This window comes from Sphaerodactylus townsendi, linkage group LG10, assembly GCF_021028975.2.
Source record: "Sphaerodactylus townsendi isolate TG3544 linkage group LG10, MPM_Stown_v2.3, whole genome shotgun sequence".
NCBI classification, from domain to species: Eukaryota; Metazoa; Chordata; class Lepidosauria; order Squamata; family Sphaerodactylidae; genus Sphaerodactylus; species Sphaerodactylus townsendi.
This window is the reverse complement of record NC_059434.1, coordinates 11,295,449-11,309,030: the sequence shown is the minus strand read 5'-3', so window position 1 is coordinate 11,309,030 and position 13,582 is coordinate 11,295,449. Positions and strand designations below refer to the sequence as shown.

At 43.9% G+C, this 13,582-nt stretch overlaps 1 protein-coding gene across 2 annotated transcripts in view; it reads right to left on the bottom strand.

Annotated features, from left to right (window-relative positions):
* Window positions 1-274: 274 nt before the first annotated feature.
* Window positions 275-13,582, bottom strand: part of SLC34A2 (solute carrier family 34 member 2) — a 49,068-nt gene continuing 35,760 nt past the window's right edge. For both annotated transcript variants that reach the window (XM_048509599.1, XM_048509597.1), the window contains 6 exons: window positions 12,193-12,288; window positions 9,695-9,815; window positions 7,725-7,892; window positions 6,605-6,721; window positions 5,246-5,370; window positions 275-1,926 (listed from right to left, as the gene is read on the bottom strand). In XM_048509599.1, coding sequence (XP_048365556.1) covers window positions 1,363-1,926; window positions 5,246-5,370; window positions 6,605-6,721; window positions 7,725-7,892; window positions 9,695-9,815; window positions 12,193-12,288 — 1,191 coding nt within the window. In that variant the 3' untranslated portion in view covers window positions 275-1,362. The remainder of the gene's footprint in view (window positions 1,927-5,245; window positions 5,371-6,604; window positions 6,722-7,724; window positions 7,893-9,694; window positions 9,816-12,192; window positions 12,289-13,582) is intronic.

The following is a 13,582-nucleotide window of genomic DNA, read 5'->3' as shown; positions in this document are numbered from 1 at the left end:
AGTTTTCCCCCACTAAATTCATCAACAGTTTCCTTTCGTTCCCCCCTTCTTCTTCCCCCATATGACTACCAGGACTCATCTTTCTGCTCTACCTTCTTCTCCTCTTCAAAAATAATTATAAAAATAACAAAAAAGAAAATGGTAGCCATGTCCCTGGTACCACCTCTCCTACCTGGGCCCGTGACCTTTTAAAAAATATTATTATTCCAATCCGCCACTTGAAGACCAATTCCATCCATACAGTGTGGAAATCAGTAACAAGGACAAAATCAAATATCACTCAAAATATATTTTATAGATAAGACAAACACATGATACAAATATAAACACAGACATTCACTGAATCTGTCCCACCCCACGTTCCAAAGCACATCACTACCTATATCTCTACTTGTTATGAAGTATTAAAAAAATGATCATAACAAATGTTTTAATATTGCTTTTGGGGAGGAGACACGAACTCTTTTACGAGACTCTTCCCTGCTCCTTAAATCCTTTCTTTCCATCATGATATGCAGCAACCCAGTTCTCTAGTACCTGGATCTTGTAGGCTTTAGAAAGCCAAGTGCTCTTGAAAAATAAATACAACTTCTATCTTTAAGACACAAATTACAGCAACTGTGATTCCAATACACACACACGCACACACACCATCCCTCCTCTCGACATTATAAAAATTGTTTCAGTATATTCATTCTTGAGGTATTGCACCATCAAAGCATGGGCTTATTTACAGAGTTTGATGGGCTAAATTTAACGATCTGATCTGTGTAAACATAGCCTTTTACAGAAGGCACCTGGGGTAATATTTGGCCTTGGCTTTTGTTCAAATGCGACACTGATTCTTGCCCTCGCTTCCAGCCACGCTTTTGCAGTTTAACTCTTGAAAGCCCTCTGATGAGAAGCTGTTGTTTCAGACAATCTTGTTACTGTATTAATCATATAGGAGAGCCAAAGTCCCCTTAAGCTGCGGAGTACCATTACCAGACACTCATAGTAGTGCACTTGTGATAAACACGGTACCTGGCAGAAGCAGTCGAGACGTGTGGCACTTCTAGTTAGAAGCAAAAAAACCCCCCGGAGGCCTGACTTTGGCCCGAGACAGGCCTGGCTTCCAGTAGTAGCCTGCTCTTTGGCCAGACGGATCAGAGGCAAAACTACAGAAGGCAGGGGCTGAACAGATACTCAGCATGGATCTCACAATCTGGGTTTGCGTTCTTGCCAAAAAACATGGCTGCCGCCGGGGTCACCAGACGCAAAAGCCTGGTATGCATTTCTCCCTTCCCCTTTCTCCCCACTTCTTGTGCTTTCCCCCTCCGCCATTTGTCCGTACGTTGTCAACCCTTATGGGGCAACCTGTGGCTATACAAGTGCGAAATGTGAGTCTATTGGCTTAGTTTTGTCTGCCGAACGTTCGTTTTCTTCGTCCGCTAACGAAACAGGGTTATCGTGCCCTTCCATTGCTTTTTTCGGCTTTTCTTCCATCGCCAGGCCAACGTTCTTGCCTCCCAAGCATTTGCAGCAGCAGCAGCAGTATCTCCCGCAGGCCGATGTCATGGCAGTGACTACGTCATCCCAAGGCTGTAAGGAGCGGAGCCACGTGGGGAGGAAGTCCCAGTTTTGGAGGCACCGAGGCAGCACGTGCGGCCATTTTGCTTGCAAAACGTTGATGGCGATCACCCCAACCAAGAGGGCCAAGATGGGGACACAGACGCCCACCAGGTACGGCCAGCCGGCCATCGACAGGCCAAAGACGGCGAGAGGAATGAGGAGGAAGCACAGGAGGAGATAAAAAACGGCAAACCATCTGTACTTGGCCGTTATGTTCCCCAAGCCTTTCGCCAAGCGGATCGGGACACGCATGAAAGGGACCGGGTACCAAAGGATAATCCCAGAAATATTGAAGAAGAAGTGGCACACAGCAATCTGAAAGCAAAGACAAATACAAAAGGAAGACCAAAGTCAGTTTTTTTCCCAAACTATGTGTACAATTAAGTACAATTCCCTGTCATTTTAAAATTGTAGTATCCTTTTGATGTTCCTTCTTGGACCCTCATCCACAGACCCACCCCAGATCACATATATTATATCTAGGTCTACGCCTGAGTTTCCCTGACTTGGCTGGCCCAGGCTGGCCTGATCTCATCAGATGTTGGAAACTAAGCAGGGTCGACTCCGGGAGACAACTAAGGAAGTCTAGAGGCAGACAATGGCAAGCCATTTCTGTTCATCTCTTGTCTTCAAAACTCCCACTGGGATGTCAAAAGTTGGCTGTGAATGCATAGCACTTTCCACTATCACCATGACTGGATCGGCATCTATCTATCTATCTATCTATCTATCTATCTATCTATCTATCTATCTATCTATCTATCTATCTATCTATCTATCTATCTATCTATCTATCTATCTATCTATCTATCTATCTATCTATCTATCTATCTATCTATCTATCTATCTATCTCTCCATCTGATTCATCTATCTATCTATCTATCTATCTATCTATCTATCATCTTTTCTTTCTTTCTTCTTCTTTCTTTCTCTTCTTTCTTTCTTCTCTTTCTTTCTCTTTCTTTCTTCTCTTCTACCCTACCTACCTACCTACCTACCTACCCACCTCCCTACCTACCTACCTACCCACCCACCTACCTTCTTCTTTCTTCTTTCTTTCTTCTTCTTTCTTCTTCTTTCTTTCTTTCTTTCTTTCTTCTTTCTCTTCTTCTTTCTTTCTTTCTTTTCTTTCTTTCTTTCTTTCTTTCTTTCTCTTTCTTTCTTCTTTCTTTCTTTTCACCTGCTCACCGCCTGCTTGCCTGCCTGCCTGCCTGCCTGCCTGTCTGTCTGTCTGTCTGTTCATTCATCTATCTATCAGCCCTATTTTGGGAGGTTGCCAAGACCACCTCATGCGAAGGCTAGCGGCAAGGGTAGCCCCTGCGGCGACGCTGCCCTCAGGGAGCATGGGCCACAGGCTGGAAACGGCAAGCCCCAGAAGGCAGTGCGCTCCTGCAGCTGCGTCCCGGTTCACAAAGGTGACTATCTGGTCACTTTAGTGTAGGATAAGGTTGGCATACCCCTGCCAGCAGCTGGGGATCCCCCATTTTGATGCCCCCCCCTATCTCAATTGGGAGATTTTTTAAAGGTTTCCTTATTGCTATTTCTGATGAGGAATAGGGTAAGATATTGTAGATCTAGAATGAAGAGTCTGATCGCAGGTCATCAGACTGCAATACTCGGTTTTCAAGCTTGGGCGCATGCTTTGAATTCCTAGATAAGTCTACACACTTTGTGGTGGGCCGAGGAAGAGATGGGTGTATCTCGCTTGGGACAATACCTTGAACCGTCTCTGGATCCCAGCATCTTACCTTGTTTGACCTTTAGCATGATAGCTATTCAGTCAGTGCAATTCAGCAATTCAAATTATCTCACCATCATTTCTGCATCAGCAGTTGTTGGGATAGGTTTCTGTCTTATCTACTGGGCTGCTATCGCAGAAGTGGGGATCTGATAACTTATAACTAAGATATTTGTCTTGGTCAACAAGAAGAGCCAATCTGTACTGTGTCGGACATTACAGTATGCCTTTTATAAAAACCCCAAACAGGACTTTTCTTGGAGTCATACAAAACAAACAGCACCACATGTAACCCTTTAATCTATTGCTTCCTGCGAAAGAATTGAGGGATCATCCAAACTGAACTCTGCCCATTGCAAGGTATCAATGCTCAATAAAACATCTACTGAGATTGTCATTCCTTTTTCGCAAGTGTCAAGAAGTCCCATCCCTGGTTAGGGTGATGGTAAAGCAGTGATGCTAATTACATAGATTATCTTAGAAGATTTTATGACTGCTTTTATCTTTTATATGGAAAGGCAAACAGCAGTCAAGATAGGCCGAGGGCACCATTTGAAAGTGCAGCCCATGACAATTTTTCCTTTACAAAGTGGAATTTTACAAATTATGGAACTACAAGGGCTATGCATGACCTCCGCGTACTGCTAAATACCAAGACAAGAATTGCTGTTAACGCTCAAAGGCAGTGTGCTATCTTAGTAGCTCAGTTTGCCGAGACTTTGGACAAAAATGCCAGTTGGTTTAATATTTATTCTAGCCCAGTAGGGTAACCCAGAAAATTTAACTTTAATGTTATTTTGGATTTATATCCTGCCCTACCCTCGCAGTTAGCCAGCGTAAGGGAAACAAATACAAATATCAAATTCCAACACAAATATAATCAGTAAAATTCAATCTAATAGTCACTCCCTATTATAATTAAAACCACAGTCATTTCGATCTAAATTCACTAACAAAACTGGCATCATGAAGACTTCAGGCTTCACAGCGGTTCAAATAAAGAAAGACATCCCTGTAGGGACACTCACCTGAGACAAGATCCATAAAACCTGAACAAACCTGACCTCTTAGATCTTAAAACTTTCCTATTTTCTAATCCAGGGGGTTGTCAGTGGGTATTCCCTCCAGAGGCCAGCGAGTGAACTACAATTCCCATCAGTCCCTCCCAACATGAGCATTGGTTATACTGGCAAGGGCTGATAGGAATTGTAGTTCATGAACATCTGGAGGGCCGCAAGTTTGACACCTGTGTTCTAATCAATAGAAAGGAAGGGGAAAAGGAGGGGGGTGAAAGGGAAAGAAAAGAAAGGGAAAAGGGAAAAGAAAAAAGGAAGGGTAAAAAGGAAAGGAGAGGCGGAAGAGGCAGGATGGAGAAGCGGAGGTCAGAACTGTATTGCAGTTGACTGAAATAGCATCTCTATTCAGGTTGGGCTATTAGAAACTACACAATATTGCTTTTTTAGCACCATCTATTAGCCAGCAGGAAGCATCCTGAGACTCCAGATGTTATGGACTACCATTCCCATCAGTCCCTTCCAACATGGCCAATTGGCCATGCTGGAAGGGGCTGATGGGAATGGTAGTCCATAACATCTGGAGTGCCAAAGGTTCGCCACCACTGATATTGTATTGTTTTAATTTAGTTTATTCAGTGTATTTTAAAGTGTTGCCTATGCAGGAGTAGGGTGGGCTATAAATGTAAAATATAAAACAAAGAATAAATAAATTGTTCAAATACACGTGACTGTGAGACACAATGGGAACTCTCTGAGGTCAAAATGTAGGACAGAAATGTTTTTGATAAACTACTCGGATAAATAAAATGCACCTTACGTCCATATTGCCATTAAGTCTTTAAGACAGGATATCACAAAAAAGCAGACACAAATGCTAACCTGTAAGGAATACTTTAATCTATTTCCTGGACTCGCCAGAGCAGCAAGAATTGCCGTTGTGGTGGTGCCGATGTTGGATCCCAGCGTGAGGGGGTACGCACGCTCAATACTTATAACACCAATTCCTGGTAAAGAAAATGAAAGAAAGGATAAATGGCGGCAGCAGCAGCATCGCCCTTCAATGTAGCACTTGAGAGCAGGAATTCTCAAACTGCGGGTCATGACCAGTGGTGGGATCCAAACATTTTAGTAACAGGTTCCCATGGTGGTGGGATTCAAACTGTGGCGTAGCGCCAATGGGGCTGGGTGGGGCATGACGGGTGTGGTCAAGCATTCCAGGGTGGGGGCATCTTGCTGGGCTGCAAGGACGCAGTCGGCCATGCTCGGGTCCTTAGGCTGGAAACGTATCGCACGCGAGGCTTAGGCTGCCACGCGACGCCGGTGCACCTGCTAGGACTGGTTTCAAGTTCTGCATACTGCTGAGAGGAGGGGTGTAACTAAGGCAAAAATCACGGGCAAAATCACCATTTAGTAACCCCCTCCCGGCACACACAAATAATTAGTAACCTACTCTCGGGAACCTGTGAGAACCTGCTGGATCCCACCTCTGGTCATGACCAAAAAGTACGTCAGGTGCGCTGCAAGGTCAGGAGGGAGAAGAAAGAACAGAAGCCCACTCCCACTAGCCAAAAAATGAGAAGACAGTGAATTTCTCCCTGACTTCTCTTCAACTTAATCCTGAAGTCCCTTGATTTGGCGGTTGTGGGTTATCTGGCAGCCATAGATATGGGTAAAACGTCAGGGTCAACACTACCAAACCATGGCCACTAAGCCTGGAAAATCCACAACAGCCAGTTAATTCCGGCCATGGAAGCCTTTGACTGTACCCCACTGATTTGCTCTGAGAGGGAGAGAGAAGTTCATCCTGCCAGCTGTCATATACCCACTGAGTGTCCCACATGCAGGTTCTGAATGTCAGGACTGAGCCTGTCCGTGCGGATGGCTATAAGGCTAACTTCAAATGCTGGCCTAGATCTTGGGACCCCCCACTCCCCACCCCCCACCTGTTGTTTGCCACCTAGTCCCTCTACCTAGTAGCCCCCCTATTATCAAACAGCACCACATGTAACCTGGGCTGTTGCTAGTTGCCTTATGCAGCCATGGAACATATTGGTCGAATTTTGCATCCAGTGTGTGTGTAAAACTAATACACAGTTAATTTCAATAGTGGCAGCACAGCAAAGTATGCTATTGCCTAAAAAACCAAAATTCACTCCCGTTGAAAATCAGCAGTCAGAAGCCCAGCCGAACGAACAAAGATTTCATCACATACTTCCATTAAAAAAAAACACAACTTACCAACAAGTGGAGTAATGGCTGATGTAAACACCGAACTGCTCTGAACAATGAAGGTCATGCCAGCTCCCACTAGCATAGCCAGGTATCCCGTGAGCCAAGAAAATGGAAATGGGAAATCTGGAAAACAGAAATGAGGCAGGCACCGGCTGTCAATCAGCTGTCTGCTCCCAAAGAATGGCTGGTACTTCAAATGTTTGTGAGTTACGGGAACAGCAGTGGCAACCTACAATCTAAAATTACAGGGCCAGGTACTCCAGTTGGAGCGAGGGAGGTTGCTGTTTGAGTGAGACCAGCTCTCCTGATGGCCCCACTTTTCAACTGCAATGCTCACACACACCAAATGGATGATACAGAAGTATAGATGAAAAGCGCAGTGCATTGTGTATGTTTCTGGCCAATTCTCCCTCTCCTTTCACAGCAGTCTGGATTGGAGAAGTTCTGACTACTCAGACCTAGGGAGTTTTCAGATACCATGGACTACAATTCCCATCAGCCCCTGCCAGCATGGGAATTGTAGTCCATGAACATCTGGAGAGCCGCAGGTTGCAAACCCCTGAGGTAGACTGTGGCCAAATACCCACCGGTGCTGGTCACGTGGAGGGACCAGAAGTGGGTCAGGGCAAGAAATCTTGTCGGTCTGCATTTCCACTTTGTGGTGTGTCAACAGAGGAGGCATGTTGGAAATCTTGCCCCATGCAGTGCTTCTAGGAGCATGTAAGAGATCTGGAGGAACCGGGGCTTGATTCCCTCAGCCTGTCAGCTGAGAGCTGTGGGAGGCTTATCATCTGGGGAATTCAGATTAGCCTGGGCACTCCCCACCAGCTGGGTGACCTTGGCTAGTCACAGCTCGGAGCTCTCTCAGCCCCACCCACCACGGGTGTTTGTTGTGAGGAGGGAAGAGGCAGATTGTAAGCCCCTTTGAGCCCCTGCAGAGAGAAAGGGGGGATATAAATCCAAACTCTCTTCTCCCACGCAGGGAAAGTGAGAGCCCATTCGGTGCATTTTTTTCGCGCTTGGTGAGTAATGGAGGCCGGGCAACAACCCGGCAGTGAGTAATTGGCCTGTGAGAATTATCCACAAATGTCAGAGATGTTTTTACTCACGGGGGTGGAATACTTACCAGTGTTGAGCGTCTTCTTGATAACTTTGGCCACTTGTCCTTTGAGTACAGAATTCAGCAACTTCACGATCATTATCAAACAAGTGCACAGTACAAGCAAGGACAATCCGAGCAGGATAACACCGACAGCTGAGTCATGAAGGGATGTTCCTGCAAAAATATGAACACCTAGGGAGGGAGGGAAATTAAATTAACTGAGTATTTAAGATTGTTATGGTTCGCAAACTGCAAGTGAGAAAGGTGGTCACTTGCTTCAGGTTTCAGTTTCCATGTGCTTGTGAACATGGACAACTTCAACAGGAAGGAAGAAACCATGAAAATGAACAGAATTTGGCTGCCAGTGTTGAAAAACTCTAGAATCAAGACAGTGACTAATCAGCTCCACACAAACACAGGACAACTATAGACAATAGCAATCAAGGGAAACAAAGACCAGGATACTTCTATTCAGATGCATTCACCTGTTGACCTTGCTATCTCTTACTGTTACCTCATAGGCTACAGAGACTTTAGACTCACATGCCAGGGTTAATGCATTCAGAGGGCTCCTCACCTTGACCTCACAGTATATATACTCCACTTGTTTTCCAGTCCTACTATCAGATCCTCTGAAGATGCCAGCCACAGATGCATGTAAACCGGCCAGGAGAGAATGCTGCTAGAACACGGCCATACAGCCCGGAAACCACATAGCACCCCAGTGATTCTGGCCGTGAAAGCCTTCGACAATAGGCGGTTACAATGTCGAGGTTCTGAGTTCTGACCTTGTTTAGTAGGAGAGTCTCAGTCTGCCCACCTCAAGGTGCCGAGTTGCTATTTTGTGTGAATAAGGCAGGGTGTGTATTTTCTAGTCGCAGCACATACAAACTTGTATCACATGTACCAAAGCTGGAGAATATACATTGTCCTGTTCACACAAAATGTATACATATCGAGAAAATTGTGCATACAGCAATTTCCCCAAACATGTGCTTGGATTGGGAAAACTTGTAACCACTGAATGGGACACCTCTCTCGTATATGCTCAGGAGATGTTCAAATGTTGTTTCCCTCATGAAGTGCAATCAAATACCTCTTCATCAGGGTGAGTCTTCACAGGGCAGGGAGGATGTCTAACATTTATTTTGTATTTTGTATCTTTATTTTGATCCTGTTTATACAGCCAGTTCTGCTCTGAACAGTAATGGTATCTTGTCTATAGAAAGGTAGCATGAAGAATGGGAGCTTAAGCTTTCTTATCTGAACTGCTCTCTCGACCTCAAATAGGTCAGAAAAATGGGTTGGGGGAAAGTTGAATCCCCCTCTCCCTAAAGCCTTGATCTGAATAAGACTTGCATGTGTGAAACATGGAACTCCCAGTCAATGATCCATGCTGGGAAATCAGAGGATTCTATACCTTGCGGCTTGACCCCGAGTTTTCATTCAATCCCAGGTTAGCCCAATCTCATCAGATTCCAGAAGCTGAGCAAGGTCAGCCCTGACTAGTATATGGATGGGAGACCTCTGGGTTGTTTTGCAGAGGAAAGCCATGGCAAACCACCTCTGAACATCTCTTGCCTTGAACACCCTACAGCAGACGCAGAGCAGTGGGAACTGCTCTGGGGCACACACGCGACACCCTGAGCTCCTCTACTGTGGCGCTTGTTCACTGGCTCTACAGAACTCTTCCATGACCCCATCCTTGGGCATGCCTGGGGCATCATGCCCCCTGCCCCGTGGGCGCTACGCCACTGCCCTACAGCGTCACTGTAAGTCAGATGTGAATTGACAGCCCTTCATCACCATTTATTGAATATTTACAGTCATGCAAGGATTTGGGTAAGGAAATAATCTAGCAGCAGCAGTTTTTCTTTCACAATATAGAGAATAGCATATGTTTACAGAATATTTCCTGTAACAGAATTCTACTCTGAAAATGAAGTTTGATATTGTGAGTTCTTTGAAGAGCACCAAGTGGCGTACTTCCTTACATTTTTCAATATATTCTGTGTGCGTATGATTGTTGAGAGTCCAGGTTGAGTTACCATCAGTCCAGCAAAGGTTTGGAAATGTGCAGTTGTCAGGTGATGGAACGGTATCATTCTTTGTAATCTAGACATTAACATACAAAGCAGGACAATGAAATCAACAACCTTATTTTCTATTCTCCTGCAGTTTAAAGCACTACAGAAAATAATCTGTTGCTGTGATGAAGATTATAAACCTTGTACTATGCTGGACCCCTTCCTCATGATAACGGAACCCTCAAGAATGGAGGCTGGGCCTGAATGGCTATAGCTCCTGGTTGGAGGTCAGCCTAGGCCTCCTGGTCAGCTGCCCTAGCTCCTCGTATTCGTGGCAGTTGCCTTCCTGCCACGGTGAAGGCTAGGAGGCCTGGGCTAATTCTCTAGCAGGGCCTCCGTGGTCGTGAGTCTTCTGACTCCGCCTAGCAGCCCTTGCCTCCCCAAGAAACTCCATCGGCGGTGACCAGGAAGTTGAGTGGGGGGGTGGCAGCTGGTTCCGATTGAAACCCACCACCCGGAGCCCTTCGGGGATGGGGTTGCAGAAATCTAATAGATAGACAGACAGACAGACAGACAGACAGACAGACAGACAGACAGACAGACAGACAGACAGACAGACAGACAGACAGACAGACTAACACCACCACCCCCGCGTTCAACCAGAACTGGTTGTTACATTTTTTGAATCCCACCACTGAATATAACACAATTTTTGGTGGAATGTTGTAAGAATCAGTGTATGTAAAGAACTTCAAATATTCAAAATCATTACATAAGTACCGAGAATTGCTGACTTCTATCCCACTACTGGCCCATGGGACATGGAGTTTATGGTTTTTACACCTAAATACTAGATCTAAATGTTTCTGATATGCACAGGTGATGCATGAGGAACATGAAGAATGGAGAAGCAATGGACAGAAAGACAAGAAAACACTGTGTGCCTTCTGTGCACGGATGGTTGAATATAAACCTGCATCATGGAAATCCACACAATGAATCTCCATCCAAGATCACAATTTATCAGATTTTTCTTTAAATCAAAATAATAGACTAAGATGATGACGAAGAAGAGCTGATTTTTATACCCTGCTTTTTTTCTCTACCTTTATGGAATCTCCAAGCAGTTTAAAATTGCTCTCCCCCCAGAGACACTTTGTGGGGCAGGTGGGGCTGACAGAGTTCTGAGAGAACTGTGACAAAGTCACCCAGCAGGTGTCATGTGTAGGAGCAAGGAAACAAACCCAGTTCACCACATTAGAAACCCCTGCTCATGGGGAAGAGCGCGGAAATAAACCCAATTTACCAGATTAGAATCTGCCAGTCATGTGGGGGAGTGGGAAAACAAACCCAGTTAGGCCCCTTCCGCACATGCAGAATAATGCACTTTCAATTCGCTTTCAATGCAGTTTGCAACTTGTGCAGAATAGCCAAATCTACTTGCAAACAATTGTGAAAGTGGATTGAAAGCAGCAGTGGCGTAGGAGGTTAAGAGCTCGTGTATCTAATCTGAGGAACCGGGTTTGATTCCCAGCTCTGCCGCCTGAGCTGTGAAGGCTTATCTGGGGAATTCAGATTACCCTGTGCACTCCCACACACGCCAGCTGGGTGACCTTGGGCTAGTCACAGCTTCTCGGAGCTCTCTCAGCCCCACCTACCTCCCAGGGTGTTTGTTGTGAGGGGGGAAGGGCAAGGAGATTGTCAGCCCCTTTGAGTCTCCTGCAGGAGAGAAAGGGGGGATATAAATCCAAACTTCCTCTTCTCCTCCTCCTCCTCCTCCTCCTTCTTCTTCTTCTTCTGCATGTGGGGAAGCCCCTTAACCAATACACCAAGCTGGCTCAGTTTAGGTCAAAATAATAGATTAAGATGATGATGAAGAAGAGCTTGTTTACTATTAGAACAAATTTGTTTCAGAAATGTCAGTAGGTAAAGCACTTGTATGATATTTTAATTTAATGTGATATTTAACGTAAGAAAAATTTGGATTTCCACGAGGCTGTAAAAATTATCCATCCTACCCATTGGAAGTTGGACAAGATTGAGCAAGAAAGCAAGAAAGTCATTCATAATAACCGTAGCAATAATAAAAATATCCTCTGGGTTTAAGAAGAAGAAGAAGAGTTTGGATTTATATCCCCCCTTTCTCTCCTGCAGGAGACTCAAAGGGGCTGACAATCTCCTTGCCCTTCCCCCCTCACAACAAACACCCTGTGAGGTGGTAATGGAGAGAGTTCGAGAAGCTGTGACTAGCTCCAAGGTCAAATCTAGCTGATGCAGGTGGGAGTGCACAGGCTATTCTGAATTCCCCAGATAAGCCTCCACAGCTCAGGCGTAAGTAGATGGAGAATCAAACCTGGTTCCTCCAGATTAGATACACGAGCTCTTAACCTCCTACGCCAATGCTGCTCCTTTAAATAACCTCCTAAGCCGCTGCTGTTTAAATAACATCTTAATGCAGCACTTACCAAGCTCTTGTTCATTTTGCACCAACTTTTCACGAGGGAGCCGCTGGCCGCTGATTCGTCACCCACAGCAATTGCATCAATCACCGTTTTATTGAGCTGTGAGACAAAGCAAACCAAATAGAAAAGAGAGTTGATGTATTTTTCATATAATGCAAAGATTCTGCAGTTCATCTCTGTGTTACATTCGATTAAAAACATTCTGTCTCAGAGAAAGATATTGGCTTTATCCTTGAAGGATAAAGACAAGATCAATTACTTACAAAGAAGGAAAATATTAGAAAAAAAATATGAAACAGATTATAATGTTAAAGAGAAGCTCTACAGGTCAAAAGTAAGTTATATGTTAGATTTCATGTAGTAAATAGTAATTTAATTGGTGTAAAATATATGTACTTTTATGAAACCAATATAAGAGATGGAAACGTGAAGAAATATAAATCATAGTTGGGAAGTTTTTTTTTTGTATAAATTTCAAAGCAAGGATTGAAATATACAGAAGATTCTATGTTTGATGAACTAGCAACAGAATGTTACAGCTCTAATAAGCAATTTTTAAACACTTGTGTATTAAGTATATGAATAAAGCATATATATATATATAAGTATATGAATAAGTATATGAATAATATACTTATATATATATATAAGTATATGAATAAGTATATATAAGTATATATAAGCATATGAATATATACTTATATATATATATATATAAGTATATGAATAAGTATATGAATAAAGCGCATATATATATATAAAAACAATTTTTAAAAAGAGAAAGATATTGGTACAATCAACTGAGGTGCAGCAGTTGAGAAAAACTGTATGCTTCCATATTAGGATATAGTCCCAAATGAATATGAGAATTATTCATTTTTACGTGCTGCCTGTGTTAAAACCATTATTTTGTGCATTACTGAACATATTGAACTAATGCCAAAATTTATTTTTTTACTTTCAAATGAATGAAGGGGGCAAGGGAGGAAGCAGGGCTCGGTAGGCACTGGGACCCAAGCGGAACATTCTACAACAAAGAAGGACCAGCATGTTGAATTCTGTGGCAGAGGAATATACAACCCTACTAAGATCTTTTTCTGAGACAGATCATAGCAATGGGACCCAAAGTAGTCTTGCAGATTTGGAAGTTTGAACATAAAAATACATTTGGGCTTGCAGATCCAGCAGAGTTCAGCTTATCTACTGTGTAATACCCACTGGGTTCTACAGGTTGACAATCCGCACGCTTGTTAGAAAAGGGCAAAATCACCAACCCTCCTGATGTGGAGATCAACATTAATTTATTTCCTAAGGGCTGAATTAGCTACGGCGGCACCCACAGGTTGGACCTGTGATGACATCACATCGAGGCCTAATTGTGTCCATGTGTTCA